Raw genomic sequence first — 18,264 nt, forward strand, 5'->3', positions numbered from 1 at the left:
CCCGGCCCGCGCTGCCTGCGCCGCCCCGCCCTGCTGACGTCACACCGCACGCTGAGTGACGTCACCGCCACGCGCGCCCTGCCGGCTTTAAATTTTAAACCGGTGGCGGCGCCCAATCGGCTCGGTCTGCGCGCTGGCCGCGCCCCCCTCCGTCACTGCCTTCCGCCAATGGGATGGCAGCGCTCGCCGCGGGGCTGGCCAATCAGCAGCGAGCACCCCTCTCACCGCCCCACCCTCCCGCTCCCCGTTCTCCGCCAATGGGAGGGGGAGGCGCGGGGAGTGGGCGTGGCGGGCGCTCCGCGGCAGCCAATGGGAGCCCGCGCTAGGCGAGGGCGCGAGCGGCCGTAGCGGGCGGGCGATGGCGGCGGCGGCGTGAGGGGCCCGCGCCATGTCGTGCTCGCACAGCGCCGTGTTCCTGCTGGACACCGCCGGCCCCGCGCGCCGCGAGCGCCTCCAGCGCGGCGCCCTCCGCCTCCTCACCCTCCTGGGCTGCCGCTTCGGCCTCTCCCGCCTCCGCTGGGCCTTCCGCTTCTTCGACTCGCTCGGCGGCCGCGGCGGCGCCTCGAGGGGCGGTGGGTTCCGCCCGCCGGGGCCCCGCGCCTGGGAGCGGTTCGAGGAGGAGCTGGCGGAGCGGCTCGGGGCACGGGCCCCCGCCGCCCTGCCCGGCCCCGCGCCGCGCGCTGCCCTCACGCACAGCGGGCTCAAGGAGACGCTGCTCGACTTCCAGTGGGACCGCCCGGAGATCGCGTCCCCCGCCAAGCCGGCCCGCAGGAGCCGCAGGACGGGGCTGGCCGCCCGAGAGCCCCCGGAGGCGCCGCCCGAGGGCTTCGTGAACGCCGTGTTCCTGTTCTCCCCCTGCCCGCACTCGCGGAGGGAGCTCCGGCAGTTCGTGTCGGGCAACGACGCCCCCTCCTCCCCTGGAGAGCCGCCCTCGGCGCAGGAGCTGGCGGAGAAACTCCTGCCCAAGAGTGTGCAGGAGTTGCTTGTGGAACAGAAGATCACCCTGTTCTGGGTGGACACTGCCGACTGGGCCCAGGTAACGAGGTTACACGGCACAGCTTTCAGCCGTGAGCACTAGCGGGACATCTGCCACGCTGCTTTCTGGCAGAAGTAATCTTTGGGGGGAAGGGAACCACGCCAGCGTTCGCTCACTGCCACATAATCTTCAGCAAGGGACTGAAATCTGAAGTGGAATCGTCCAGGTGGAGACTGAGATACATCTGCAGTGGAGTAGCTGTACAGTGTTTATTGATGGGATGGTTTGTGCTTTGATTTAGAGGGGTGTTAACACCTGTTCAGAATTGCAGATAAGCAGCCTGATAGTTCAAGTGTGTAGATACCAAATTAGAAAAAAAAGTGGCTTGAAAATATTGCTAGCTTTTAATTAACTGGGAATAGTATTTACTTCGTTAGGTTCTTATGAAGGCTGATAAAGTCCATAAAAACACTCAGAAGGCACCGTGTTTAGATGCTGTGGGTATGTTTCATATGCCAGCTTTTCTGAAAAAGTGCAATATTTATTTGTTTGCACGGAAGCTCTCTCACTGCCAACCTTAACTTGGGACCTCTGTGTTACTTTTATTTCAGCTGATCGAATGCCCGGATCATGGTGGCTACTGGACAATGTTTGAAGTGATTTGTCAGATGGGAGGCACCATTTTGCCAGCTGAAACCTTGGTGCACTGTTTGAGTCAGCCCAGGGCAGCTGCTGCTCCTGGCTTCCCTGGAGACTCCAGGTTCCCAGAGCCACAGGCTGTGCCTTGGGCCACGCTTCTGCCCCTGGATGGGACTTTGAACTGTTTGTTCTCCAGGCCATCCCTGTATCGATCAGTGTTTCCCCAGCAAGAAGGAACATTGTTTCTCAGCATGCCTGGTAATAAAAAAAAGTACAATGTAGATGTGCATGCTAGTAACTGATCTCTCATGCAGGGTCCTTGATGAGCTTCCCTTGTGAATAATGTGTGTAGAAATTGCTTCACATATTTGAAAGCCTAGGTGTTTTACTTTTAAAGTTCTGCTTGTGCTCTACTTCTGGTATGAGGACTGTGAACCCATGTTTCTGATTTAACCTCTTCAGTTTGCCATGCTCCTAGAAGTTTGGATGAAGAGCTCTTTGCTGGTCCCACCTTATAGAGGTGTACTCCCTTTTCTCATACAATTATTTGATTTAGCTAAAATAAGAACACAGATTAAAAACCCCTTGCAAAGAAAACAGATCAGCTATAAAGCAGCGTGCAGTATGCATGGGGTCTTTCTTCAGTGGTGCTTCCATGCACTCAGCTCCTTGAGAGCATGGGAAGGCGGTCAGTTCTGCAACACACTTACTGTAGAGTGTATTCCCTGTTTAATCTTGGAACTCGCTTTTTTGACATTGAAGTTGTCTCTTCACCTTGATGGCAAAGGGTTGCTTTCAGACTTTTTCTTTATCCTATCCTTGCACAGGAGGGAAGAAGCAGGAAAGCTGTGCTGTGATCCTGGAACCTCTTGCCATGAGCCAAAGCCAGCTGCAGTGTCCAGTCAGCATTGTCGTGAAGGGAAGCTTGACGGGTTGGAGCTTGGCACAGGCTGGCCACTTCCTCACAGAGAGCTGGATACTGCAGAGCTCACAGGCTGAGCAGGGAGAGTGTAACAGGTCTCTGTTTCATCAGCTCTTGAGGAGTCTGGTGGCTGAAGGACTGCACATGGTAAGTCTTCTTCTTTGCCTTAAACTAATACCTGCTCTGAAATGAATTGTGCTAAAAGGGGTGGCAATATCATGTTGTGAAGACAATAACAGACACTGCACTGCAAATTGCTCATTTGAAACTAAATTCAGAACTTTTTTTTTGAGGTCATGTAACTCTATAACCTGCTTGTAAAGTATCTGTGCTCCTTAGGTCTCTGTATTTCTAGCTAATGTAAACTCTTCTCTTTTTCCCTTTTTTTTTTCTTTTAAAATGCAGATTGCTGACGTATCTCTGTCTAAAACTTGGTGTCCCTGCACTGCTATTCTGTCACCTCTTTCTGGGGATACTGCAGTTCTGACTGTGCTTGGTCCTGAGAAGACTGCTGGAATTCAGGGATGCAGCCTTGAAGGAGCTGTAGTGGAAGACTCTTCCCAGGACTCTGCTACTCACCTGCCAGAGATTGTGAATAGTGTGTTGAGTAAAATTGACATGTCAGTGGAAGATTCTCTGGCCAGTCTGGGTAGGTGTCAGGAAATGCAAAACTTGCCATCTTTCTATCATCTCCAGATCTGCAGTAGAAAAAGCCTAAAGTTAATGACTTTCTCCTTGAGGAGTCTCATTTTTGGGGCTTGTTCATTGTGTCATCTGTAGCTAAGGCCTTGTGATGTGATACAGAAAGAAATCTGTATGGGTATAGCTTTCTGTGTTATTGACAGTGTTAGTTTCCATTAGCTTGCAGATAAAACACGGCTACATGTGCCTGAGGATATGCATTTAGAAAGAGGCTTCCTGAAATGTGTCACATGGGCCATCCCTGGCCAGTAAAGCCTGTGGGTGGGACTGCAGCAGGGGGTTGCTTTTACATGAGTGTTTTGTGTTGGAGTGAATCTTCTCATTGTCTCTCCAGGATCAAAGGTTTGTGAACCTCTGTCTTCGAGCTTCTGTGAAGGCTGGGACCTTCTGCCACTTAGTTCAGCTTTTCTCATTTTTGTGTATGTGTGTCTGTACAGGAGAAGAAACTCCAGTGCCAGAGTGGGTCCAACGGGAGCTGTCCCATACAGGGGGCTGGCATCCTTCAGTGCTGGAAGCGTGGTATCCTGCATCCAATGCCTGTGGAGCAAGCTCAGATCTGATGGAGTCATTCAGGTATTTTTCTGAATGTCTCTGAGCAATAACCAAGGATTTCTGCTTCCTATTAAGGGAGTATGGCTGTAGCATTGCTTAGAGTTCTAGAATTCTGCTGCTTTTGTTTCTGTACTCAGTTTACTGGTGCTCATCTCTTGGTGGGGTATACAGACAAAACAAACTGGGAACAGGATGTTTGAGTATCAGTTTGCATGGATTAAAATCTTGGTAGTTTCAGGAGTCACTTAAAATGACCTTAAGCTACTTGGGAAATGACAAATTTCAGCTTCTATGGGATAGTAAGATCCAGTGCAAGATAATGAAGATGTGGTTGTGTTCTCACAGTTGGTGTTTATTTGGAATGAATAAGCTTGCTTTCTTCAAAGAGCTTGCTGAGTGAAACAAAAGAGCCTAATGCAGGGTAGTTTAGAAAGCACAAAGCTGCTCATTTAGTTATGTGGTACAGGTCAGTGCCATATCCATTGCACATTAATATAATGCTTGTTTCCAGCATTTTAAGGTTTTTTGCATCTCCTAAGTGTGTTGGGGAACAGGTACTGGAAGAGTTACTAGTGTGTGCTACTTGCACTGTATTGCTGCAGACTGGAATCTGGAAAAACCTTGTTTCTGTCCACAGGAAGGAAGGGATATGCCTCCTTTTTTTGATAACTGTATTGTTCTTTCATATAGGCTCCTGCAGATTCCTTGTGCTAACAGGAAGGATGGTGCAGACCAATCTGATGTGGAGCTCTCAGAAAGTCTGTCTGAGCTGTACCAGAGAAAATTCAGTGAAACCTCTGCTGCAGCTGGACCAGGAAATAACAAAAAACGACGTATGTACAGTTTGGGGTTATATGTGCTTGTTGTCAATAAAAGATGATGCATGAACTCCAGAGATCTGTACTCTTAAGTAGTATCATGCTTTAGATATTTTTTTTTTTATTTAGGGACACTCTCATTTGCTTATTAGTATTAGGTTAGTCCTGTAGTAGAACCCAAATTATTGTAATTCAGGACTGTGTAGTGAGTGACAAAGCTGTTAAAAGCAGAATGCAGAGCTCTGCAGTTTAATTAGCTGTTGAAACGGGGACTGCTCCAAGTACTAGTAAATATTACAGGCTCTCAATTTTGTTCTAATTAGAGAAATAAAGCACTTTTTTTGTAGAAGAGTTTAATCATTGCATTTCTCTGCACTAACTACAATTGACTTTACCTTGGCTTCATGTATCTGCAAGTCCTGCTGTCAGCTGTTTCTATTTCTGAGACATAAGATTTCTGCCTATATATATAACTTCTGATTAAACCTATGTAAGTTCTTATGCAGAGCAATATGCACCTGGCTTTTTATTTGGAGAAGTAGCTGCCTGCTATACTGCCTATATGTTGATTTCACAAAGAAATACTAACATTTTTGGCCATGTTTTCCTCTAGGAGGTTACTAAGGTCACAGTAATCCAGAATTTAGTGTTGCTCTCTACCTTGCATGGAGTTCCTGCCCCAGTGTGCCTGATGGTAGAACTCTTGTGACATTGCAGGTGGGGTTCCTCGAACTCCAGTCAGGCAGAAGATGAAGACCATGCCTAGATCCCTGCAGATGCTCAATGTAGCAAGACTGAATGTAAAAGCTCAGAAGTTTCAACCTGATGCTGTGCCACCAGCAGTGAATGAGAAGGTTCCACAGAAGCTTTCAGCAAAAAGATTGGATGAAAAGGTGGAAGGAAAGGCAAAAGCACTTAAAATATCAATTGGTGTGTGTTAAGTCCTGTTATCTTTTTGTCTTGATACATGCCATATGAACTATTGATATCCTGATACAGCAGTCATAGAGGATTTTTATGGAAGGAAGAGCAAAGGATAATAATGGAGTATTCAGTACCAAGGAGCAAATAAGTCTTTGAGTTTCTGTATCTTCAGCATGGCAAAGAGTAGACATTTTTCCCCACTCTTCTGCCATTTAGTTTCTATTTCTTTACAAACTGGTGTTGTAGCTGCTTCTGGGGTTAGTTTCTTGCCTGTATCCATCTGAAAAAAAAAGCAATAGGGATTTACTTTTTAATTTTTTTTAACCAAAAGAAATAGAGGGAAACACTCATCAAGGTATAACTGGAAATGTAGTCCTAGTTATTAATTAGGCAGAAATAAAGGACATTTATTGACTGCTTCCGTAGTCTGAAAGTTTGCTGATCTTAAGCAAACTTTGTTGTTTATAGGACTGATTTGGCTTATAATATGTCATGGTCCTGGACCTGGAACAGCCTCTGTTAGTGTGCTGTGGTCTGGTTGCATCATTGCTGGATGAAATATTTATTATTACCTCCTCTGTTCCCTGCTTCAGCTGGGGTGAGTATTTTATCAGGGAGGTGTGGTGAACATGCATTTAGTTAACAGAGACCATTTCCTTGCAGACTTCCAAACAGAGGAGGAGCTGGAGTCCCACTTGACTGCAAGCTATCAGAAGGCTGTTGCTGAGGGAATTCCCTCACCTGTGTGTGCCCAGAATATGATCATGGCCATTAAAAGGTTCTTGAAAATACAAGATGCCAAAGAGAAAGAGGTAGGTGAGAGCATGTGGGCAGGGTTGTTACTGTTCTGGAAGTTAGAATTGTTACTATTCTGGGCTACCTTTCCTTCATGTTCCCTGAAGTTTTACGTGGAGGTGCACTATGGTCACTGACTGCTTCTATCTGTGAGGACTCAATAGTGGAAAGCTGGATGCTTGTAAAAAATATAGGGAAATCCAGTTCAGTTATCAGTTTACAACTTTGCTAAACGTTGCAAGACATCTTTTCTTTACATTGACCTCCTTACAAATTCTGATTTCAAAGACAATATTTTAAAAAACACATTCTTGCAAACTGTATTTTAAAGGTGCATCTTTTATTTTTGCATTACATGGCAAATCTAGGCCTGGCTTTGTCAGGTAAGAGAAATTGTTTCAAGCTATTTCTTACAATCTTTAGCACTGCTAACTTAATCTTACAATAATCTTAAACCAAAACGGGTAAACCTGTGATTAATTTACCAAAAACACTGTGAGAAACAAATCCAGAGTGGATCCAGAGTGAAGAAGGCCTGAAGCTGCAAGCAAGAGACCTCTTGTGATTTCAAGGTCTAAGTTGTTTTATGTTAAAACTCTGCTACTGAAAGGAAAAGTAATTCCTTTCCTTGAAAGGAAAGGAAAAAACTGTACTTCCAAAAGAATAGGTTGGGGTGGTAACTGGGGGACATAGAAAGAACCTGCCCTGCAGACAGGGAACAATTTTGAAGTTCCTTCTGTCATTATGTGTCTGCAGGTGGCCTGTGTGGAAAGAGTCAGAAACCGTCTCCTGAAGACCAGCAAAATGCTCAGACAACAGCAAGGCTCACAGAAGGAGACCAAAGTCAGAGAGTACGAGACTCTGTATTTACTTCAGCTTCTGAGATACTGTGGAGTTGGTTAGCAGTTTTTAATGGTGGCTTTTTTGTACCACTGGAAAAGTATTTACATGGGGCGAATATTTCAAGAGTAATCTCTGGTTGCAGTAAAACCATTTCATTAAATGCAAATATACCCGTGCTGTGTGATAAGCACTGCAGCCTGTATCTGGAGTGAGGTATCTCCCTTGCCACCCAAATGAAATGCTAACTAAATACTGCTGTCAAAAGGAACCACTTCCCTTCCCATTGCTTTTTTGAGCACACCTTTTGCAGCAAATCTGCTGTTTCCAGTAGAAAAAGAGGTGGTGGGTAATTACTTGTTTCCTTAGGTGCCGACTTCAGGTATTTTTGCGCCTTGAGTTGTGCCTTCAGTGCCCTTCGCTGCAAAGCAACGCTGAGGAAATGGAGCAGCTGTTAGAAGAGGCAAGTAAAGTATAAACCAGGTTGTGTTTCTGCATGGCACTAGAAATGTGGACCTGGAACCTGCTATTCCTTTGATTTTACACTAACACTTCCTTACTAAAATATCTGGTGTTGCAGCTGTCACACGTTAATCCATTTTGCCACCTGACCTTCTCTTCCAGGTGACAGATATGCTGCGCATTTTATGTCTGACTGAAGACCCAGCCTATCTTACAAAGTTTCTAGAGGAAATATTAGAATTGTAAGTTATTTGTCATGGCTTACGTATTGCTGGGGACTGTGGTTTGGGTTGGATGTTGTCTGTGACTAGAGAGCAATCAACAGTTTTGATTTACTTTGTAATTCTCAGAAATTTTAGATGTGTTCTCTTTATTACACTTATATTTTGGCTAAAGAAAAGGTAGCTGATAAGCAAGTAAACTAATTTAAAAACTCAGTTGATATTCAGTTTGTTGTTTTTGTATTGACATGTAAGAACAAGGATTTAGTTCACATCTTGGGTTTGAAGTAACCTAAGTTTTGAGGAGATGTGTATTTCATGTGTGTTCTCTCTGGTGTTCCAGGTATATGAATTCTATACCGAAGATCCTTGGAGATATTTATTATGGTCTGGGTACACAAATACCTCAGAAACTGGCATCTGTTCTGCCTTCAGACTTCTTCAGTGATGACTCCATGACTCTGGATAGCAAATCTCCAGGCCTTCCTCCCTCTTTAACATCTGTCTTAACTCCCAGTGCTGTTTGCACTGAGAGTGATCAGCTGGAGGAGCTGCGCACCAGATCTGCCAAAAAGAGAAGGTAGTAATTCCAAACAGGAATTTTGTTGACTATAAAAAATACAGTCTTGATTCTGTATTTGTATCTTATGCAAAAGTAGATTTCGGGAGCATCTTCCGTGAGAGGAAAAGTGTGCTATGCTCTGTAGTAGCTGACCTGTGTTGTTAAAGTTAAAAGTGATCTACTGGAGATCTGTGTTGGGGATTCTGTGTTCATGTTAGCAAATTGTGAATGAATTCCAATACCAACCTTAGGAATAGCTTTTTATATTGCAAAATATATCCCAGTGTTGTAGTAAGTGAGGTACCAATGTAGTTTGCAATTTGAATTAAGGTAAACACATCCTATCTCTCGAGTCATACCTAAGTTTAATTGTCAGTAGGTTGATAACTGTGCTGTTGATCTTATTTTAACTTAATTTTTGTGTGTTTTCTGAAGGAATAATGTATTAGCCAGACACAGGAGCATGACAGAAGCACCACAGAACTTGCGCCAAATTGAGATTCCCAAGGTAGCCAAGAACCCCATCAGAAAGGTAAAACTCTTCCAGAAGGATTGTCTGTGAGTTGTGATGCTTGACTGCAAAAACTCTTGCTCTGTATTCCCTTAGTAAGTGTGCCCTGTATCAGCTGTACAGAGGTCACATTGTTTCGAAGGAAAAATTGCAATAATGTGTGGTTCAGAGCTTGTAGTTAATATTCATACTTAAACATAACATTGCACTGCTGCTGAGGCTGATTTCTCATTTGTTTCAGGAGAACTTGCATTCTTACCTTGCCACTGAGAAGTCCCAGCAGATGCCTTTGTTGCAGAAAGAGGCAGTGCAAGGTATATTGACTTCTGGCTTGTTCATGGAAAGGTGCATCTTCAGCACATGTTGTCCCTGTAAATTTTACTGAGCCATGATGAAATTATGCTGAAGCATGCTGGAAATCTGAAGGAAGTTTTGCTGAGTTGTGCAAAAACTTTGAGAGGAAAAAAAAATGTGGTATTCTGTGTACTCATACGCAGAAAACTTAAATTTCGTGTCCTCAAAAGAAAACCTTGACTCTTGAAATTATTTCCAACTTCTCTGTCCTGAAAAGAAAATGGGGACAAGAATGAACTATATATGAAAATAGGATCTATCCCCACAAATACTTCATAAAAATGAATTTCACATGTGTTCTCTGAACCAAGATGTGCTTTGGTGGAGATTTTGTAGTGCACCTCACGTTCCATATGGGACACTGCGTTTTCTGCTATGGCATCTGCTTGTAGCTTATTGCTGGAATAATGCAAATAATACAAATTCAGAAGAGAAGGCTGGAATGGATTTAGAGGAGGTCATGTTCCAGTAGCAGGAAAAACGACTTTTCAAAGCTTTTGCCGCTAAAAAGTTGTCTTTCTATGCTGGTATATTGTTCTGTCCCTAGTGGCTTGACAAAATTATCTTTGTATTGTTTTCCTTTCTTTTTTTTCTTCTGCTTTTCCTTGTAATCTGATCTTTTCTTGCTTTTCTTGTCTCACAGAGGTTACAAAGGTAAGGAGGAATCTCTTCAATGAAGAGATACTTTCACCATCAAAAAGGTCGCTGAAAAAGATGCTTAGAAGCCAGTCAGTATCTGCTGTGGAAGGCCTAAAATACAAATGCACCAGTGAGGGCAGCAGAGGTAGGATATGACTTGCACATGTAGGATTGTTGTGGAAGAGCTTTTGCTAAAATTCCTATTTTTGCATTCTCAATTCTATGAAACAATTATGATCAGTTTTCAATAACGGATAAAAGGAGGTCATTGCTGTGGTGTTTGGAGGGTGAATAATGATGGTATTAAAACTGAAACCTATTTTTACTGAACTCTTTACATCTCATAAAGAAAATTAAAGTTAAAAATGCTTGGTTAAAAAAGGATCTGTGAAATAAAGATGAATAATGAAAGTTATCTCAGTAGGTTAACAATGTCTGACATGGTAAAATATTGAGGGATTGGGAGGGAGGTGTAGACACTGGACTGAAATAATGATAGCTTGTGAGTGCTGGAAGACAGCACAGTGGTTCTATATTGACTTAAAAATGACTGTTGTCATTCTTAAGCTGAAGCCTGTACAAAACTGTATGTATTTATTTGTTCCAAGTGCTTTATAATTGTGTGATGTTACAGCTCTTGCATGATTTTTAGATCATCGCAAGTTACTGACCAAGAGAGTTGCAGAAACACCACTACACAAGCAGGTGTCCAGGAGACTGCTACACAAGCAGATCAAAGGCCGGTGAGTTCTTTCTGAATTTCTTAGTAACTATTTGCTGTCTAATTAATGGATGTCTAATTAATGGCTATGAGCAGAATTATCAGGTCTTGTTGCAGTCAAAGAAAATTTTCACTTAAGGCAGTAAGAGAACCAGTGGAGGCTAAATGTCATTGCTTATGTGGGGGGAAATGCTGCTTGCTTCATCATGTAATTCAGGCTGCTTTAATTCCTGCAGCTAATGTCTGTTTAGGTTCAGTTACTGATTCAAGAGCTTCAGAAGAAAAGGCTCCTGCTGTATTTTGTGGACTCCAGGCTGAACTGTAGCATTTTCTTTCATGTAGAGCTGTTACCTGTACATCTAGGGAGCTACCCGTACTCAATTACATGTCAATAGGAGGCAAAGTGCTTGCTGGTTGCTCGCTTAGAGTAGCCCATAAAGCAATGTATTGGTGTAGAATAGAGCACTGCTTCTCAGTCTCTGTGGCAAGTTCTGTTCCTGTAAATGCTCAGTATGCTAAACCCCAAATGTCTGTTGTTTCTCAAGGTCTTCTGATCCAGGTTGTGACACTCGTGTTGTAGAAGAATCTCCAGAGAAGGCCATATATGGTAAGCACTGATTTTTCATTAAAGGTGGTTTGGCTGTGTCATAGCTTGTAAGAAGAGTGTGCTTTGATTTGGCTAATTCATTAGAAGTCAGTCCAAAAGTGTTGTACTGTTCTGTTCTGACAGAACCACTTGCTGCTCACTGCTTTAACAGCTCTGTACAGTTTAAGTTAAGAAAGAGAGGTAGATAGTCTTTCCTTCACAATGAAAAAATGTGAAGGACTTGAAGGGCGAACAAGATTCTGAGCTGCTGTAATTACTGTCAAACCAGCACATGCTTATTTTTAATGTAATTTCACCATGTTGTGCTGTGACCCTGCTCTGATTTCTGCTGTAACAGACAGCCACCTGTCTCTGGGGAGTGTCTCTTATGTTGGCTACTGCTGTTCTTTTCCCCAGAAGGGAAGAAAAAAACCAGCATGTCTGGACAAGAAGGAAAATGAAATTGCTGGAAAAAGGGGCAAGATAATTAACCCATCTTTTAACTTGGATGTAACTTGCATTGAACGTGGCTTTTCTAGCATTCCTTTCCATGTCATTGCTAAAGAGGAATGAGAATAATCATGAGTTAGAGGAGGGGCATCATACTTTAGGAGATTTGTATGCGTAAATATTCCAAATCTGTAAGAAAACTGAACCTTTGCTTCACCTGCTTGCCTTCCTGGGTGAGATAGGCATCTGGAGAGGAGTTTCTTCTGAGAGTATGTTCCTTGCAGTTGAGAACTGTTCCTGATGATGTGCCCATTGCTGAGGGGGAAAGAAGGCTCAGTCTCCAATGTCCTTGCCTTTTCAGAAGCAGGTTTGAGAAGAAGCCCACGCATCAAACAGCTGTCTTTGAATAGGACCTGCTCTGGTGCTTTCTATTCCACTACACAGCCCAGCTCAAAAAATTCACAGCACCTCCACCAGGGACAAGAAAAGGAGAGCTGTAAACGGCAGGATGTAGAAGGTACTGAGTGGCATTTGAGCAGACTGATACTGCTGATCTGAAAAGCTGGCATGGATAGCTCTGAGTTTGATTTGATTTGGCTCTACAAGAGGCTGTAAGAAGCTAAGAGCTGTCATGTAATATCATCCATAGACAGAAATTCATCCTCAGTAATTATTTTTTAATTGGTAATCTGAATTTTGAGGATGGTAAGGCAGCTATTTCTATGATGAATTCACTGCCAACTTAACAAACCGGTCAGGCCCATCTAACAGAATGACACTGATTGTCAGTCTGCATTCCTTAAAAGCAGTGAAATCCTTGTAAAATATGGGACAGAAATCCTATAGCTTACTCTGTGGCAGCATAAAGCAATGACTGATGGGATCTTCTTTGCAGGCTTTCTCAGTAGGATTATCAGCTAAAAATGGTGACATTTAGTTCTTTATATTCTACTTATTAGAATCCTTAGTCATGAACCAGAACTATCTAAAGCTACAAGCTATAAATAGAATAAGAGGCTGAGGTATTTTATACCTTTTTTTACCATTGAAGCACTGTTTCTAAAGATGGGTATTCATTTCATAATGGGAAATAACAATAATTCTGGTGAAGCTTTAACTCTTGGTTAGAAAAGAACATGCCAGGGATATGAGCTTTTTACACTACTTTTCCACACAACTGACGTGATTCAGACAATTGTGGCACGTTACTTTGTGTTAGTTAAATTGTACTGTTCCATTCTATAGGCCTTAACCAGCATTCAGAGAGCCCCCCTGTCCAGACTCCCAAGAGGTTTTTCTTTGGTGCAGTCATTGACATGTGTAGTCCTGCAGGGAAGCATTCACCTGGAAGGAGGAGAACAAGAAAAGATTCCTTACACTTAGAGGAGCTTACCTCATGTCAGGTAGAAACAGTTACCTACCTCCCTTTCTCTTTCTTCCCATCCTTGTTTTCTCCTCCGTTCATCAGCATCTTAAATTTAGTGTTTGTTAAGTCTCATCCGATGGGTTTTTTATGTTTCAAATCTTGGGAAGTAAATATGAAGATGGATAGGTAATACTCCTGGAGTAGAACAAGCATGATTCTTTAATTTATTATTTTTCCCCTGCAGACTCCTAGAAAAACACCTCATAAATTTGCCCAGAAGCCACTAAATTCTGCCAGTAATCTCCCAAGGAGATCGCCTCGCATTGTCCACAGGACAATGCTTGAGAAGACACCGGGCAAAAAGCTTGAGAAGACACCTGGCAAAAGTCCAGCAGCTAAGCAGAATGTAGCTAAATGTTTGGGAAAGTGCTTTTCTGATCTTGCACAAAGGCTCAAGTCTCCATCTGCGCTAACTGACAACAGGAGGGTTCACTTACTGCAAGTAACTGCTGAGGACTGTTGTGCAGCTCTAACACTTTCCCCTCCTTGCAAAGAGCCTGGCTGGCAAACACCAAAATGTGAAGGGTTCACAGAGCTTAATGCCTCTGTATTACCTCCAACAGATTCAAATCCAACTGCCACTCCCCCCTCTGCCACCCAAGAAAAGTGTTTTACAGAACTTCAGACTCCAAGACGTTCCTTGAGATACCTCTCAAAATTACCATCTGAAGTTAGTGCTCGGAGGCAAATCCTCACAAAGGAAATTCAGATGCAGTCAGACCAGTTATCTCAAGCACCTAAAAGGACACCTAGGAAACTTGAAGATCCAGGTTCAAAGTTATGTACCAGCCCACTGAGTACAGAAATACCTCAACTTGCTGTGAGGCCAGAGCCTCTCTGCAATCCTCCACTCCGTGAAAGTTCCACAAACACTGTGACAAGCTGCTCTGCTTCCCATACGAAGGCTGGCGAGGTTGACTGGGAACCTGGTGCATCTAAACCATCTTCTCAAAAGATACCAGGTATTACTGGCACTTCACTGAGGTCCCCGCTTCACACACCCAAGCAGGCCAAAGGTGAACCAGGTTCTAGAGGAGAGAGCCTCACATGTGCAACACTTACAGAAAATGAGGACGGTTGTCAAGGCAGTGGTGGTAACTGTTCTGTGGAAAGCCTTCAGCTTCATCAGTCCCAAGTTACTGAAGATACTTCTGTATTGGAGAAAAATAAACAGATGGATAGAGTGTGTCAAAAGTCTCCTTCAAGAGAGGACTTGGAAAACCATTTGTCTCCAAAGCCTTTTGCTGGAGGGCAGGAACATGCACAGAATGCTGAGAGAGACTGTGAGCCATCAGTTAAGGGGGAGAACTGCAGTGCAAACACCTGTGAGTCCTTCCTGAGCGATTTGCAAACAGTCAGTGATGACTTGGAAGCAAGGACTGTGCTGAGGGAAGAATATATGGGACTGAAGGCTCCAAGTCTCAAGAGGCGCTCCAGATCTGCCCTGAATACTTCGCCTCCTATGCAGAAGTCTCCTCCTGCCTATTCCTTACGCTGCACTGCAGACAGGAGGCAGCGGGAGGCTGCGGCTCGCATGGGAGAGCCTCAGTTTGCAGCCAAGTTCTCGACTCCTGAAAGTCGTGGCAAACTTCCCTCTGCCAGCCCACCGACCTATGAAGTGGAAATTGAAATGCAAGCTTCAGGCCTGCCCAAGCTTCGCATTAAGAAAATTGGCTCTTCCTCATCCTTGGAAGTTCAACCTGAAGCAGGTGCCAGCAAACCCAGGGGAGGAGAAAGCCCCTTCAGTGAATTTGCTATGACCTGGTGCAGCAAGCACCCAGGAAAACTAGCAGCTGCCTGTGTTTCCCCATCTTGCTGCCGTTCTTTCCATAGTACACCTGGGAAAGCTGCAGGACAAACCTACATATGCCAGGCATACACCCCAACAAGCTGTGCATCTACTGTCACCTCCCCCTTCCCATTGGAAGCAGCAGTTCTCCAAACACCTTCTCCAAAGCAGAAGGGGAAGACTACTCCTGATGCCATCAATGACTGGCCTCGGAGGAAGAGAGCAGCAGGCAGCACTGCTAGTGTGAGCTGTGGTCAGAGCGAGAGGAATGCCGATGATCGGACACGGGCGTCAGCAGGCATAGAGAGAACGATGAGGATCTCAGAACACTGCAGCAGCAAAGTGACAAATACTCTTGGGGAATTTGAACTGGAAGGGATTTGCAGGCTCCAGGATCAGGCATCTCCTAGTGACTCTGAATCGAGGGCTGATGAGGACTCTGCCACGGGAACTTTTGGCTTGAAATCTCGGAAGCGCGTCTTTACTTACCTGTCACCAGAAAAGGAGGAGAATCACAGTGCCAAGAGATTGTGTCCTGACAGGGGCAGCTTGGATCTCACTGGCTTTTCCACAGATGAGGGCAACAGAAGTAAATCAAGGACAGACTCTGTACTTTCTGAGAAACCAGGAGCATGTGCCCTCAAAACACTGGAGCAGCAGGGTTGCCTAGGGGATGATGATGTCTTCCTTTTGTCAGGTAATTAAATGGCATGAAAGACACTCCACTGAAATTCAGCTGTGGTTAAAAATGGGGGTTAGACTAAAACAAGAACACAGTTGTTTCCCATGTAATTATCTGAGGGAGAGTGAGGTGAAAGGGGAGTGACTTGTAGATTACATGGAAGATAATTATGTGGAGAGGCAGACTGGATATGAGTAGTAGTAATGATGGGAGAGAGATCAGAGAAATATAAAAGAGCAGAAAGCTGGAGGAACTAAAAGGAAAGTTTGAGAACTTGAGGAGAGAGGTTCACAGTTGCAACCAGCTGGTGATTTGTTCAGGTTTGTGTTGATGCCACTGCCTGTTTCTGCCCAGCATTCAGCTCTGAAGCCAAAGAGCCAACAATCTTAAGTGTAAAGCTTGGCTGTTTCAGTGCTTCAGACTGGAATCTTGGTGGTGTTAGTCCTGTGGATGTTGGTGTTTATTGCTGCTCCAGCTTTCTCTGCCTGTGGTGGTTGGCCACTTGAAAGTGCTACCAGAAATTTTTCCCTTGCTAGCAATAATGTATCAGGAGGTGTACAGGTTTAAGCTGCCTCTCTGCTTTTGCTGTGGGTACAGACAATTCAGCCAACCTTGGTGAAACAGGCTGTTCAGCTCTGTAAACAAGGCCTTGTGAATTGCAAATACTTAATCCAGTATTGTTGTACAAATTACAGGGGGCTGTGGCAGGTGTTGTTCTGTAGTCATTGCACTAAGTTTGGTGCATGTTTTCTCTTGCAAGGAAAGATTTGTATACAGAGGCAGTGTTTTACTCAACATCATCACAGAAAAAAGGCCAAACCTTGAATCAACATTAATCCGTATTCAGGACATGAAATAATAGCAGTGCTTAGCCTTAAGATGGTCCTGTAAGAGACTTTCTGTACCTACAGACCTTGTGTTTGTATTTCTATGTCATTGTGGTTGTAGCAGTTTTCTTCCAGGAAATGTGACTTACCTGTGTTTAATACAAGTGAAGTGATTTTCTGCTAAACAGCTAAGAAAATTAAATGTGCTAAGAGCTGATTCCAGACTGCCATTTACCTTTCTCAAATGCTAAAACACCACTGTGACAGCCTAGAGTTTATTTCAGATAAACTCAAAGTATCACTTATACTGATGTCACTTTTGAGGTAGCATAAAGGCTGTGTGTGAGACTTAACATTTGAGTTGCTGAGTGGTTTTGCTGCAGCATCTCACTGTGCTTCTCCAGGCTCCACTCCACCCTTGAAGAGTGGACTTTCTGCCAGCAGCCTTCGAGCCCTGACCCAGTCTCCACTGCTGTCCCCACCGTCGGCTCAGAGGAAGCGTGTTCAAGGTAAGCACGGGAGAGGAAAGGCTGGGCTCGAGCACACTGGCTGTGCTCTCTGCTTGCCTCCAGCTAGTAAGAACTACATCATTCTGTACTGGGGGTTGGGCTCTGGGCAGAAAATCTGTACCTGCCACTGCTGTGTTCAGTGTCTCGATCTCACACGCTTACAAGAAACTTGGCATGAAATGGGAAGTTTGGAAGGAGAGAATAGCTGCAGAATGAAGAGAGTAGCTACATGGGAACTGCAACTTCCAGTTCTTGTTGTCTCCACTTGGTATTTGGCTTCTTGGAATCACCAGTGAATTCTGGTAAACTGTGGCTTTCATGTACTCTTTCTGTTTTTGTAGAAGAGGAATCTGATGCTGTCCAAATTACTGCCAACCAGGAGCTGTCTCCATTCCACATCATGGTTTCCAGGAGGCGTCGCCTTAGTAGGACTTACTCACGGAAAAAGCTGCTCAGCTGAAGTTTGGAGCCAGGCTAGCATGAGAAACTTTGTATTATCCCAGCTATACAACACACCTTCTAACAAAGACTGGTATTTGGTGCTAGACTGGAGCTGCCTTGTGTTGGTAGGACACTGGATGCAAGCACATGGCAGTAGAAATAAGGACCACTCTAAAAATTTATGGTTTCTTCCATCCATTCAAAGCCTAGCTTGGTCTTTTTGCTAGTGGAACCTTAGAGTGAGTTCTGCATTGAAGGTCCAATTCTCCCAGGTCAAGAGGGAGAATTGTCATTTTTCTACAGCTTTCTTGTAAAATAAACTGATAGGAATTTTCATTGTGTCCTTTAATCCAGAATTGGTATTTGGCTTGAGGGATGTGGGCTGCAGGAAGGAGGATGCTGGAGGCGAATGGGTACAGAACAAGCTGCGTGCTCCTGCTGTGTCTTGTCCTCATACTAAATGGATTCCTCTGTTAATTGCTTCCAGTTTGCCACAGCTTAGTGGGAAAATAACAAGTGGATTAATTAATTAGCCAAGTGCCAAGAGTACAGAAAAGGAGAAAGATAATTTAACTGGGAACATCCTTGTAGATCATGAATGGTTTGGTGTATCCGCTCCTGGCTACTGCTGGATAAGCAGATGCTGATGGAGTGACTTCATTGTCCTTTTCTGCAAACTTGCAGTAAGCCAGAGAGAATTGGCTGGGGAAGTGTCCTTGAGAAGTAAAACTTGGATGGAATAACTGAAAATGACAGTTTCAAGACTGCTCTTTACCAAACTGAGTCATGGATTAAATAGTGATTTAGTTGCCTGTGACACATTCGTGTTCTAACCCCATGAAGACAGCAGGAGCTGTGTTTCAGTGCCTGAAATGTAGCCTACAAGGGGCTAAAATTGTGCATAATATTGGAAGGG

General features: G+C 44.3%; 1 protein-coding gene across 1 annotated transcript; it reads left to right on the forward strand.

Moving 5' to 3' along the window:
• The first annotated feature begins 335 nt into the window (after positions 1-335).
• TICRR (TOPBP1 interacting checkpoint and replication regulator) lies at positions 336-17,684 on the forward strand. The gene is made up of 22 exons (XM_068203750.1): positions 336-1,036; positions 1,588-1,873; positions 2,443-2,684; positions 2,943-3,186; positions 3,677-3,812; positions 4,482-4,624; positions 5,327-5,539; positions 6,197-6,345; positions 7,085-7,179; positions 7,538-7,631; positions 7,793-7,872; positions 8,195-8,431; positions 8,849-8,945; positions 9,166-9,238; positions 9,922-10,062; positions 10,570-10,660; positions 11,184-11,245; positions 12,036-12,191; positions 12,920-13,077; positions 13,285-15,586; positions 16,803-16,907; positions 17,249-17,684. Exons 1-22 carry the CDS (start codon positions 389-391, stop codon positions 17,365-17,367), a joined length of 5,871 nt encoding a protein of 1,956 aa, XP_068059851.1. The 5' UTR covers positions 336-388; the 3' UTR covers positions 17,368-17,684.
• Positions 17,685-18,264: the final 580 nt, after the last annotated feature.

This window comes from Anomalospiza imberbis, chromosome 13 (assembly GCF_031753505.1).
Source record: "Anomalospiza imberbis isolate Cuckoo-Finch-1a 21T00152 chromosome 13, ASM3175350v1, whole genome shotgun sequence".
Taxonomy (NCBI): domain Eukaryota; kingdom Metazoa; phylum Chordata; class Aves; order Passeriformes; family Viduidae; genus Anomalospiza; species Anomalospiza imberbis.